The sequence below is a fragment of the Tursiops truncatus genome, chromosome X, assembly GCF_011762595.2.
Source record: "Tursiops truncatus isolate mTurTru1 chromosome X, mTurTru1.mat.Y, whole genome shotgun sequence".
Lineage (NCBI taxonomy): Eukaryota > Metazoa > Chordata > Mammalia > Artiodactyla > Delphinidae > Tursiops > Tursiops truncatus.
Window position 1 is genome coordinate 112,794,362 of NC_047055.1, and position 12,457 is coordinate 112,806,818.

At 47.4% G+C, this 12,457-nt stretch overlaps 1 protein-coding gene across 8 annotated transcripts in view; it reads left to right on the forward strand.

Moving 5' to 3' along the window:
• Nucleotides 1-12,457, forward strand: part of SH3KBP1 (SH3 domain containing kinase binding protein 1) — a 343,711-nt gene that overhangs the window by 284,507 nt on the left and 46,747 nt on the right. For 7 of the 8 annotated variants that reach the window (XM_019927681.3, XM_073799195.1, XM_019927680.3 and 4 more), the window contains 3 exons: nt 3,197-3,248; nt 5,976-6,056; nt 8,607-8,766. In XM_019927681.3, the coding sequence (XP_019783240.2) occupies nt 3,197-3,248; nt 5,976-6,056; nt 8,607-8,766 (293 nt within the window). The remainder of the gene's footprint in view (nt 1-3,196; nt 3,249-5,975; nt 6,057-8,606; nt 8,767-12,457) is intronic. The other variant, XM_033850008.2, reaches the window with a different exon arrangement.

Consider the following 12,457-nt stretch of genomic DNA (forward strand, 5'->3'; position numbering starts at 1 on the left):
AATGCTGGTAAATTCAACAGAGAAAGCCTTGACCTACTGCTTAACCTGGAAAATCAATCGCGTGATGTGCTCATGTCTTTTTGTTTGAGAATCATGAACTCCCGTAATGAATTTTCTACTGCCACATTTTTGCTACCGATTTACCCACTCTGCCTTCTCAGTTCTCACTGCTCTGTCTTCCTGTGGCATTAAAAGAAAAAAAAAATCAGGGGAATTCCCTGGTGGTGCAATGGTTAGAACTCGGTGCTCTCACTGCCGGGGCCCAGGTTCGATTCCTGGTTGGGGAAGTAAGATCCCGTGAGCTGCGAGGCACGACCAAAAAAATGAAAAAGAAAAAGAAAAGAAAAAAGATCATTGTCAGCTCATGTGAATACTTTATTAATCATTTGTGGAGTGGTCTAGAGCTACAGGGAACCCTGACCCTGGTTTTTGTTCCAAATTACCTTAAAAGACACTGCTTTGAAAAATGTGGCATCATTTCTCATCTAAGGAGGCAGGAAGGCTAAGTTTGATGGAATCAGGGCCAAAGTCAGTCAAGGAAAAAAAAAAAAACAAGCAGGACAACTTGTAAACCTCCTCTGCTACTAAGCAAAGCAGGCACCTGGCCAGCGTTGATCAGGCCTGGTGAATGCTAGCCAGGCAGCTCACAAACTGCTGCTTCCTTTCCAAACTGCCCCACCTGCCTCCGCAGCTGCTAGGGCTCCCGACACAGCCTCACACCCCTGCCTGCTTCCTCCGCCCTCCGGGCAGGCACTTGGCATGACCACGCTCTCCACACGCTGTTGGGGAGCACAATACTTCCCGTCCCCTCTCTCGGTGCCCCTCCGCCCTGCCCTGTTGCATTTCGTGTATTACATGCCAAATCTGACACAACACTAAGGGTTTTTTTTTCTTTGCACAGTAATCTTGGAAAATATGATGACTTGTAGTTGTCTTTTTTTATTTGAGGCCCTGTGGTTTGAGGCAAGGTCGCTGGGGGAACGGCCTCAGTAAGAGGAGGCTCATGTGAAATTGGTTAGAAAAATGTTCCAACAACTGAGAGTGAGGAAGCCGTCCAGGGGGTGGGCATTGCTGGGGCTGAGCTGGGAAGAATTAGGCCACGGGGTGTTGGCAGTTTCCTGCATAAGAAATTACTCTGATCCAGAGGTAAAGGAAGGTTAATTGGCAGAGTTTCAACTTCATTAGGTAAACACAGATCTGCCCCCAGTCTAATTTCTACAAAGACAGAGAAGAGAGGAAGGAAAAAGGAGTCAGGGTAGACAGCTGGAAGGGGCTGGCAACAGGGGAAGAGTCGTAAGCTCTGGGTGGAGGGCCTGTACCCATGCGGAGGTGGCCCTTGGAGCGTCCTTCTTTCTTTTTTTTTTTAATGAAGTTTGGATGCATAGAGACAGTACAGAAAAATATTAAGAAGGAAACACATATGCACTCATAATTCTACAAGAGATCAGCCCTATAAATTTCTTTCTTTCCAGTCTTTTTCCCTTTCTGAATATATTGTAACATGGTTGAGCTCATACTGTAGCTGCAATTCAATACCCTTTTTTTTTCCCCTTAATGTTGACATACTACAGTTTCTTGTGCTTTTGTAAACTCTGTGTGGTTTATGGCCGTGAGATGGTTTGTCTTGTGGATGCCCTCTGGCAGGATGGCCCCTTCACAGTGGTTAAGAGCATTCCTGTGGGGCAGATAGCCCTGGACTGGACTCTTGGCCCCCTGCCCCGTTTACTAGCCTGGTGACTTGGGGAAATGACTTCATCTCTTGAAGCCTCAATTATTTCATCTGCAAAATGGGCATAATAATATCACTCCTTATAGAGTTGTCACGAGGATTGGGCAAGGCAGTGCTTACTGACTCCCTCTGTGAAACCGCCTCCTCCTAAGAGGGAAGTAATATTATTGTTTTACAGATGAGAAATTTCATCTAGGTGAGGTCACTTGCCCAGGGTCCACGGCTAAAAACTGAGCCAGGATGTGTAATGGCAGCCACATTCTGAAGCCCCGCCTCTTGCCCACCATATTATACTCTTACTTGGGGTCACTTGGCCAAATCACCCAACTAGTAAAGAGCAGAGTCGAAATGTCAAGTCCAGAGCCTACGTGCTGTGATGCTCCCTGAGACAGTTCTCTGTGGGTCTCGTATTCTGTGGGTTTTACTTAAAACCATTTCTTCCTGTGTCCTGGTGCTGCATCAGGCACCGGGAGGCACTGGTGGGCCGGGCTGAGGATGGTCGGGTGTTTTGCTGGTCACATCAGTACTTTTTCAGCATGCAGAAGAGAGTCCATGGAGCTTTTTTAAAGTCACAAGTATACGATACCCAGAGAGGGTCAGGACAGGTGTCAGCAGCAACATGGATCATATGCTCAAACCCTCCCCATTTCCAACTTTCCTTAATGATGTTGATGATGAGATGTTTCTCTCCTTGCCTCCGGTCCCCTTTTCCCCTGTGCAAGAATGGTGCCCAAGAACTGTGCCCTGGCTGGACTCTCGGCCCTAGGACATTTGCCAAGTCCAGCCTGTCTCCCACCTACAGCGAATCCTGGGTGAGCAAGGAGATGCCATTGATTGCATTGCTGCCTCATTCCCTCCAGAATGATAGGGTGTGAGAGAAAAACAAATAGTGGCTGATATGCAAAGAAACTCCATTCCAGTTTCCAGGGTATGACTGGTCTGTGGGGGAACCTCACAAATGGCCTACCAGCCTTGGGGTGAAAAGGGGAAGAAAGCTTAGAACCCTACCCAGCCACAGGGGCCCCTCAGCCTGCATTTCGTTGCAGGTCCCACATCCAGAGCGGATCTAATTTAGAGCCATCCCAGTGACTCTTTCTGAATCGCTTGGTTATTCAGCAGATTAAATCTTAATTGCAAATGCGGTTTCAGCGTAGGAGTACCATTGTGCTTGCTGGTTTCAGGCCATTTTTGCTGAGCCGCGCTTTTCCAGAAGGCTGTTACAAATTTAGAAAGGGGGAAATGGTATTTCATTTGTCCATCAGAGCTTTGTTTTGCAGACTGAATTTATTTTAGTGCCTGTTTAAAGGTGCCAAAACCTGACATCCCTGGAGAGAGAATTGCTCAATTTTTTTGGAGAGCTTCTCTGGACTGTCCAAACTACATCTAGAAAACACTGTCTGTGGTCCTTATGTGAGAGGCCAGGCCTGCCAACAATCTCATGTGGTATCATTTTGATTAATTTTTCAGAGACCCAAGAAGCCACCTCCTCCATCGGCTCCCGTCATCAAGCAAGGGGCAGGTAATATACCTTTCACTTCCCGTCAACACACTGTCTTTCTCTTACTGTTTTCCCTAACAAAGAAACATATCATTAAAATGTATCCCTGATACGGCCTCCCAAAGAGAATGACCAGAAAGACTTTGTTTCGGAATAAACCAGTTTTGTTTGCTTTGTTTTTATTTTTATTTCTTTAATAAACCCCTTTTGTGGAGAGAGGAACTGGTTGCTTTGCCTGTGCCTGCCCATCGAGGGTCAGCCCGGGGAGAGCTGCTTCCCGTGGGTCACAGCTTCACTGGGCATGTATAGCAGTGCTGAATTTTCAATTTCTGTCCCGGGTGGTTAACCAAAATTTGTACTTACTTCACTTGCCCCAAGCAACAAAAAATGTTTTTCTAGCAATACTTTCCCTCCCTCATGATGCTTTTCTATTCTAGAAAAGAATCCAATTAATTCACTTTTTCTGTGTGGCTCAGATGTTAAGGTTGAATACTATAGGAAGACTTGATGTCGTTGGACACTTGGTAACTCATTCATTGTACACTGGCGTCTCATACATAAAGATGAGCATTCCTAGTTCCCAATAGAACTCCTCTTTATCATTGTTAAAACAAATTTTAGGGAGAAACTCCTCCGTGAATAACTAGTTAAGTGGCATTTTAAAAAATTAACAACTAAAACTGAAGAAGAGTAGGGGTATTTTTAATTCTACACATGCATAGTTATGATATTTCTGTAGCATTTAAAGTATGAATACATTTCCAGGTTGGTTTATTCAACAGATTTATTAGGAGTGATTTTTTCCCGTTCTTTTGGCCCACCAAGTTGGGGGGAAAAAATCAGCTTGACCTCACATTCCTTTCCCAGTCCCTTCAGCATAGTTGAGAATTACAGAGATTAAGCCCTCAAATGGGATGTTGATTACATCTCCCGCTCAGCCCCCATCCTTGTTTGTGTTGAGTAGTTTAATTTTGCCACCTAGTGGTTCTGGCTGGATAAATATTTTATTTTGCTGAAATTAAAACAGACTATTGATTTGCTTTTTTTCTGAAGATCCTTTTCCATAGAAGCCTTGGTGACAGGTTAGAGACCAAGGAGGTGAGTTGAGTGGTCCCAGGCTCAGGTGGCCTAGAATGTAACTAGGGTTGGATTCTTCATGGTAGTAGGACCGTCAGTTCCTCCTGTGTCTCTAGGAATGGTACTGAAATTCTTCTTTAGCGTTAGGAGACCAGAGTGTAGCATGGTAGGCAAATTCTTATCCTTTTAAGACAATTTGAATAGGTTGTGCTGGATCTCTAGGGGCAAAGCATGATGGCATTTAATCTTGCTAGATTACTACTACTGCTCGTTTATCCTGCTGTATAATCTTGGGAACTGCTTTGTAATGGGGAGGTAGATATTCCTATTTTCCTTGTGTTTGGTTATTTGACGAAAAAAATCAGATACAGAATTGATAGAAATCAGATACAGTGTTTAACTTGTAGTGAGTCATTAAAGAGTTAAGGTAAAGTGTGTGTTCAGTGGGTTTTATTTTCAGTTCTTTTGGCTTCTGATGCTGTGTAATTGAGATTTTAGTACCAAGCACACATCCATAGGGTTGGTCATATAAGGAGTTTGTCAAGCACTCAACCAAGTCCATAAATCAGAGGAGTACTTGTGATGTGTTTCATGCTTTAGCTATTTTCCAAGTACTCTTACGGACCTGAGGCCGCTGACACTGATGAAGTTCCCTGGTGCGGGAAGCAGCTGTGGTCCAGGCGTGTAAAGAGGAAGGGTGAATTGGCACATTTGGGAAAATGTAATACCTGAGGGATTCAGATGCAAAGGACCTAGGGAGAACCACCGTATCTTCTCTGTACATCCCTCCACTTAAAAATGTGTTTAAGAGGTAACAAACTACCAGTTATAAAATAAATAAGTCACAGGGATGTATTGTACAGCATGGGGAATATAGTCAATTATATATATATATATATATATATATATATAAATTTTTTGTTTGTTTGTTTGTTTTTTTGCGGTACACGGGCCTCTCACTGTTGTGGCCTCTCCCGTTGCGGAGCACAGGCTCCGGATGCGCAGGCTCAGCGGCCATGGCTCACGGGCCCAGCCACTCCACGGCATGTGGGATCTTCGCAGACCGGGGCACGAACCCATGTCCCCTGCATCGGCAGGCAGACTCTCAACCACTGAGCCACCAGGGAAGCCCATAGTCAATAATATTTTAATAACTTTGTATGGTGTGTAATGTATAAAAATATTGAACCACTGTGTTGTACACCTGAAACTAATATAATATTGTAAGTCAACTAAACTTCAATTTAAGAAAAATACACGTTCTAGTTACTATTGCTGCATAACAAACCACTCCAAATTTGGTGGCATAAAACAGCAATCTTCTTATGCCCGTGGATTTGCTTATTTATTTATATACATTCCCCACCTACACCAAGTGGTCTCCTGTGACTACTTTGATGCATAAGGAAGTCAGATTTAAATATCAATAAATATTAGTGGTGTTCTTGTAAATGAAGGATGCATAGGCAGGCAAACTTAATGACATATGCCAGAAATGGCTTCTGCTCCGTTTCTAAGCAGCTTGTGTTTGCCAGATAACACCAGCACTCAGCTTAGGAAAGAAAAAAACCTATTGACTCTGCTGTACCTGATAAATATTTAAAACGCTAGTGCATCTAATAAATGGATGGGGGAAACATTTCCTAATCGTTGCCATCCTTTCCCCGCCAGGTACCACTGAAAGAAAACATGAAATTAAAAAGATACCTCCTGAAAGGCCAGAAACGCTTCCAAATAGAACAGAAGAAAAAGGTATGAGATCAGGTCTTCGTTGGCACTTCTAGAACGGCAAGAGACAGAGCTGTCTGTCACAGGGCTAGGTCCCTATTCCCCACAGAATGTGCTTTTTCTTGGGAATATGGTGATTATGGTTTTGTTTTGATTGCTTTTAAATTTCCTGTTTCTAAAGAAATAGGAGAGAGGGTTATATGGTGCTTCTTTGGGCTGGCATTTCTCATCAAATGAAAAACAACCAGCCTAGTCACTTAACACATTGGGGCTCTTCCATCCCAGTCTTCCTGCCATCACCGCCCTCCCCACACCAGCGGCATCCTGAAGCCCGCATGCCGACTGTAAGTTCCTAGAGGGCCCCGCTGTACCGGCCACGGTTCCCAGCCAGCCTAGTGCCCCAGGTGCTCATTAACTGCCGATGGGTGGGTGTGGCTTAGAGAAATTCCCATCCAGACCAATGAAAGCTGTCAGTCACTGCTGGGCCTTTGACGCTGGCTACTATATTGCAGACACATGTCCTCGGTCAGGAATGTTGAGGGAGGGGGTGGCATGGCAAAACTGGGAGAAGCAGCCCAGTGCCCACAGTCCCCTTAACGGGGTCAAAAATGTCATTTTCAGGGAAGTACCGTAACCTGTATCACACAGTTTTATGAATGTGTTTGACTCCTATGGTCTGCGTGTCCCTCCCAAAGAAATCTGCATGCTGTGGAAGGACTCATTTTATTAGGTGTCTAAGATTTGATTGATCACACATTTTTACGGGGAAAGCGTTACGTTATTATTATGAACAGGAGGCAGAGCAAATTCCATTTTAAAAAGCAGTTATTTGTAAGTCACAAGAGAAATGCTGAATTAATGAATGTAATTATTTGGAGATGCTCCTGGGTGGCCTCATGAAATTTTATTGTGAAATTTAATATTTTATATCAGCCTGCCAGAAGTTTTGCCAACATTGCGAGTTCTTAGGAAGTTACACCTCTTTCTTTCACAGTGAACAGTTAAAACTTGAGTTGTGGAAGCTCATTGTGAAGGCCAGGTCTGCGTCACAGATCAATGAAAAAATAGCTATTGAGTGTGTACCATACACATAGTTCTTTGACAAAAGTGAGCGTGTTGTGACATAACCAAACACCGCCTCTGTCCTCACGGAAGACACATGGCTGGTTTTGGGCTCGTAGCCAGGCTCTGTGATGAGGACACTGCCTGCTCTGTTCCATGGTGACTAGCATATGTACTCGGCTTACGTGTGAACAACCGCCCTAGTTGGTTGGCCAAGTGGCCACACACTTCTGCTTCCTTCCCCTCCCGTGATGCCTTGTTCTGTGCCGCAGTGGGTCAGGAGACAGAAGCCCTGGTCAGAAGCAGCAGGGAAGACAGCAAACCAGCCCCACCTTGAGGCTTGGCCTCCCTAGTAGGTGGGCACGAACCCTCTCTCCCATTCGTTCTGCAGGCTGCTGGAGCTCCCGTCCATCCCAGGAGGCAGGAGGAATCCCCCCTCCTTTGTATTTTAGCGGAGCCCTTCCTCCTCTGGTGCCTCCTCTGGTCCCTGCGGACCAGTAAAAGCGTTCCCAGCATTCCTGGATGGAGCAGGTTCCCTTATTGAAATATTGTGGGGATGAGCAGTGATGTCTGTACAATACCTGATGGGCTTTTTAAAGCTTTGCCAATCTGCCTGGTCACCCAAACGACGTGAGTTTGTGTTTGCAAGTAAAACGTGTTCACAGTTCCAGCTTCCAAGTGAGCACAGGGATGCTGCCTGTCCTCCAGTGGGCAGCTCCCTGAAGCTCTACCTTTACAGAGAAACATGGGGACATAAAACATGAAGCTGCCGCCAAGCACTGCCCAGTTTGGCACCAGATCTGGCTTTAACTTCATTCTAATAGCTCCGACACCCAAAACCCTCAGAAACCAAATACCTGTGCAGTCCCAGTCTACCTTCCAAGGTGAAACTGTGCACAGGAAGAATCCAGAACTAATTGCTGGCTCCTGGTGCTTTACACAGGCTGACCTGGGAGACGCCAGGCCTCTTTCCTCTGCACACCCAACAGGTCCCGCGGGTCATTGACCAAACCCATCAGCCATTTACCGAGCACCTGCTCAGTGCCAGGCACCGTGCGGGTTCTAGAGAGATGGCCAGACGTGGGCCCTGCCCGTGGGGGCTGACTGCCTGCAGGCCATGGCAAGCATGCAGACACCCAGAGAGTACTCAAGTGGAGCCCGTTTATAAGGGGCTGTCCTTCGCAGCTCAGGAGAGGGAGTAGGAAAGTCTGCCTCTGAGGGTGGGTCCAGCCATTGAGAAGGGAACATGACCGTGTCACATTTCAGCCAGGCTAAATGTGAGTAGGCCCCATGAAGTATGAGTAGGAGTTTTCCAAGGGTGGGCAATGGCCGGAAGGGCCCATAGGTCTTTTTCTAACTTGACCAAGAATAGATGATGCTCTTCGCCTTCTATCCTGACCTTGGCAAACAGCGTCAGTGATTTTTTTAAGCAGAAAACAGGCAGTCTTCAGTACTGTCACTTACACTAGTTCTATCTGTCTTCTTTATGCTTCTTTAAACAATGACTTAAAGAAAGACCAGAGAGAGAGCCAAAACTGGATTTACAGAAGCCTTCTGTTCCTGCCATACCGCCCAAAAAGCCGCGGCCACCCAAGACCAATTCTCTCAGCAGACCAGGTGCGCTGCCCCCGAGGAGGCCGGAGCGACCAGCGGGTCCCCTGACCCATACCAGGTACTGCTCCGCTCTTGACGCTGGGGTGGGGGCGGGGGCAGGGCAGCCGCAGGACGCTGGACTCCAGCCACTTGGGTCCTTGCTCCCATGCTCAGGCAGAAGCGGGTGTGAGGCTGGGGGCCGCAGCGTGGGTTTCAGGATTAGAGATGAGAATCCAGGTCCTGGCATCTAGGCCCTGCTCACGCGTGGGGATTTCCCCCTGTGCTTCCTTAGAGCAAGGCCAGCTGCCCTTCCGACCGGAAGTGCGGGTGGCGTGCCCGCCTTCACTCCGAATGTCCTGCTGGCTTGGGTGCGTGCGTCTCACTGGCAGCTCCATCTCCTGGCCCTCTCCCTGCTCTGGGGTGGCCCCCTCCACACTCCCAGGCTCCCTCTGCTCTTGCCTGTGCAGCCCTATTGTGGGACCCAGGACCCAGTCTGGCAAATGTTGTCTTAGTGTCCATGTCCACGAACTATGAGACCCTCAAAGGCAAGGGGCATGCTTCGTTCAGGCACGAGTTCTGAGACGGGCCTGGCAAAACTCAAATTTGTTCACTGGCTGGCCGGACACCTGGGTTAGTGATACGGAATCAGAGTTGGACATTGTGCCTTCCAGACCTGAGATGCCCACCACAAAGGACAAGGAAGTGTCACGTTCTCTCCACAAGTTCATTGCTGGAACTTTCTACCATTACATGCATATTATACGTGTTGATGTAATATACTGGAGCAAGTTGGTGGCCTAGAGGTCTTTACATGGACCTGTCAACACACAGTCACTCACCAAATTTTTGTTCTTCTGAGCTAAGTTTGCATGGTGAGAATCTTATGGGGCTTCAGTGTCCTCGCGCTAGAGTCAGGCAGGCTTCCAGGCTCACGTCATAGTAGGAGTGGGAGCCCCAGCAGGTCGCTGCGCCTCTCTCCTCACCTTCCCTGTCTGTACATTGTGGAGGATCATGGAATGCATGTAAAAGGATGGAAGGATATAATTTCCGAGTATGTAGCCTCGGGCCTGTAAATCAACTTTACTTTCACTGTCTTATTTATGATTGTGTATCAAACTGGGTATACTGGAGTGAAACAAAAATAGCTCATGTACATTTTAGAAAAAATTTTAAATCGTGGTAAAATACACATAACACAAAATTTTCTCAGGTATGTGAGCCCATTGGAGGAGCGGCTGGCTCACTTGTGTCATTCGGCAGGTGTCCCCCCAGATCCAATCAAACAACTGCTCCCCTATGATGACCCCAGGGGAAACTAACGGGACCAGGGCCACTGTTGAGTGGGTCAGGCCCCTACGTGTTGTGTCCTCTTCTGCTGACGGACATCTGCACGATGAGGCCGCTTGCCAGCCCCAATGACCTTAGCAAGGGCCACTTCAGTAGCGTGGTCGGCCCAGAGCTCGCACCTCAGAAGGAAAAGTTTATGTAAACCTAAGTGCTTCCAAAGAGAACACAAGCTGCACAAACATGGAGGAGGGAGCAGCAGGGGTCGTACATCGCTTTGTGGTGGGTGAAAGGAGGGCAGAAGCCACACTCTGCCAAATTCTTATAGTCTTCCAGGGACCACAGGCATTTCGATGAAGTCAGTAACGATTTCCAGAATATTCCTGCTGCTCTAATGATCCGATCCGAAGCGAAGTGCGGTTCCAATGGCTTCTGCGCCTTCAAAGGCTGCTCTCAACCGTCTCGTTAGGAGATAGGTGCAGGCCTTGCGAGCCATCGATTAGACCTGCACGGGAGCGGGGAATGAATGATAACCTCCGACCCTCTGGGCTCACAGAAGCCCCATTTTCCTCCCGCCTCTGCTGAGCTCTTCCCCACCTCCAGCCCTCCCACGATCCAGCTGTGGATCAGAATGAGCCACCGAGGAAGATGCGTGAGAGGGGTTTGTACGGAAGCAGTGGGAAGCGTAACTGTTCTTTACATTGTGTGTGGCATCTGAGCGGCCTGGGAGAGGGTGGGCAGTCCCCGACCTCCCAAGCTCCCAGGGCACTGGTTTGCAGAAAGGAGGGAGTGAGAGGCAAGCCCCACGCTTCCTTCCTGCCAATCCCTGGGCAAGGCTGGGAGCATTTGAGGAGCCGGTACCTTCTCTGCCCGCTTGCACAGCCAGTTGAAGGGAGGATGGTGCCTGCTCTAACTTGGTGGTTCTTAAACTTGAGCGTGCATCGGCGTCACCTGGAGATCATGGTCAAACACATTGCGGGGTCCCACCCCCACGGTCGTTGATCCGGCAGGTCTGGGAATCGATGCTGCCGGTCCACATCCACGCTGTGAGAATCTCAGGTTTTTGACAGTGCCACCCTCCTTCCCTGGCTGCCTCTCAGGCATCCGTTAGTGCTCCCTGACTTAAGTGCCCAGTTAGCACGCCCCTCTTCTGGAAGCCTTCCCTTATCTCTCACGATTGCTCTCTCCTCCAAATGCCTGACACCCCGTGTTTAGCCTGGTGCGGGGCCCCACGCTGTGCCACTTGGGATGCTCACACCCCCGGACTCCTTTACCAGATTTAAAGCAGATCAAGAGTGTGTTTTGTCATCTCCACATGGTTTACGGGGTTGAGCATATGGTAGTGGCTCATTTAATACACTTGTTGAATGCCATGGTTCCTAAGAAGGGGGGAGGTGCCAGTGCTTACATTTTGTTCACTTTTGCTCTCCTGTCATCCTTCCCAGCCCCTGTGCAAGCTCTGTAGCATGTGCATCTTATGTTCTAAGTCACCTAGTGTGCCATGGATTTCAACATAAAAAAATTTAAGAAGATCGAAGAAGCGCTTGCTGTTTCTCAGTATCTCATGCACTTCATATTTTTTGCTAAGCAGTTACATCGGACAACCAACCTGTATACTGGTTTATGAACTTGTTTTGTTCCGCCAAGGTAGTTCAGGTAGGAATGTTAACAGTCAAACAGTTTTGTGTCGGTAGTCCTCCAAGAAGGGGTATTGTCTGCTGTGCAAACCCAAATCCTCGCCAGGATTTACCTGACTGGATGGGTAGATGGGCGGATGGATAGACAGATGTTTGAACACATGGACACACGGTCACCGTTTGCTGCTCTTACTGGGAATGAGGCATGAGGCATTGCCACTCCAGCTGCAATGTCTGGGCTCAAGCTTCCTCTCACCAGCCAGAAAGCTCGCTGCCAAATGTGGCTTCCAGAAGAGATCAGTTTCTTTCTATTTAAACAGGGACTAGCATCTTTTAGAAAAAGGAATACCTAAGTTTAGGAAAAGGGGAGTCATTTTTAGATGCATTTACTTAACAGAAATGGATTGAGGGATTACTGTATACCAGGCACTGTTCTGGATCTTAGTAACGGTGGGGCTCGGCCATTATAGATTCTGGTCTTCAGGAATCATGTCGAAAGGAACTAGGACACCTGCGCGATTTTGTGTCCATCTGAGCAAGTAGCAGCATGCCGTTAACATACTTACTTCCAGATAGTAAATGTAGGTAGAAATTTAACAGAAAGAAAGAGACTTTTTCCAAAAAAATTTAGTACCAGAGTTGATTTAAAAATTGAATGATGTTAGGAGATTCCCCTAGGTCATAAGTGCCTTTGTTTGAAAGTCTGTGCTTTGGGGATGCATCAGTCATTATCTCACAGCATAAAGACAGTGTCTGCTGGTCTCGTCCAGCCCACCATATAACTAAGGTAGTCGTGGTACAAAGAGCATTCTGTCTACCTCTATCTTCACGCTTGAGAAAGTGGAGTCT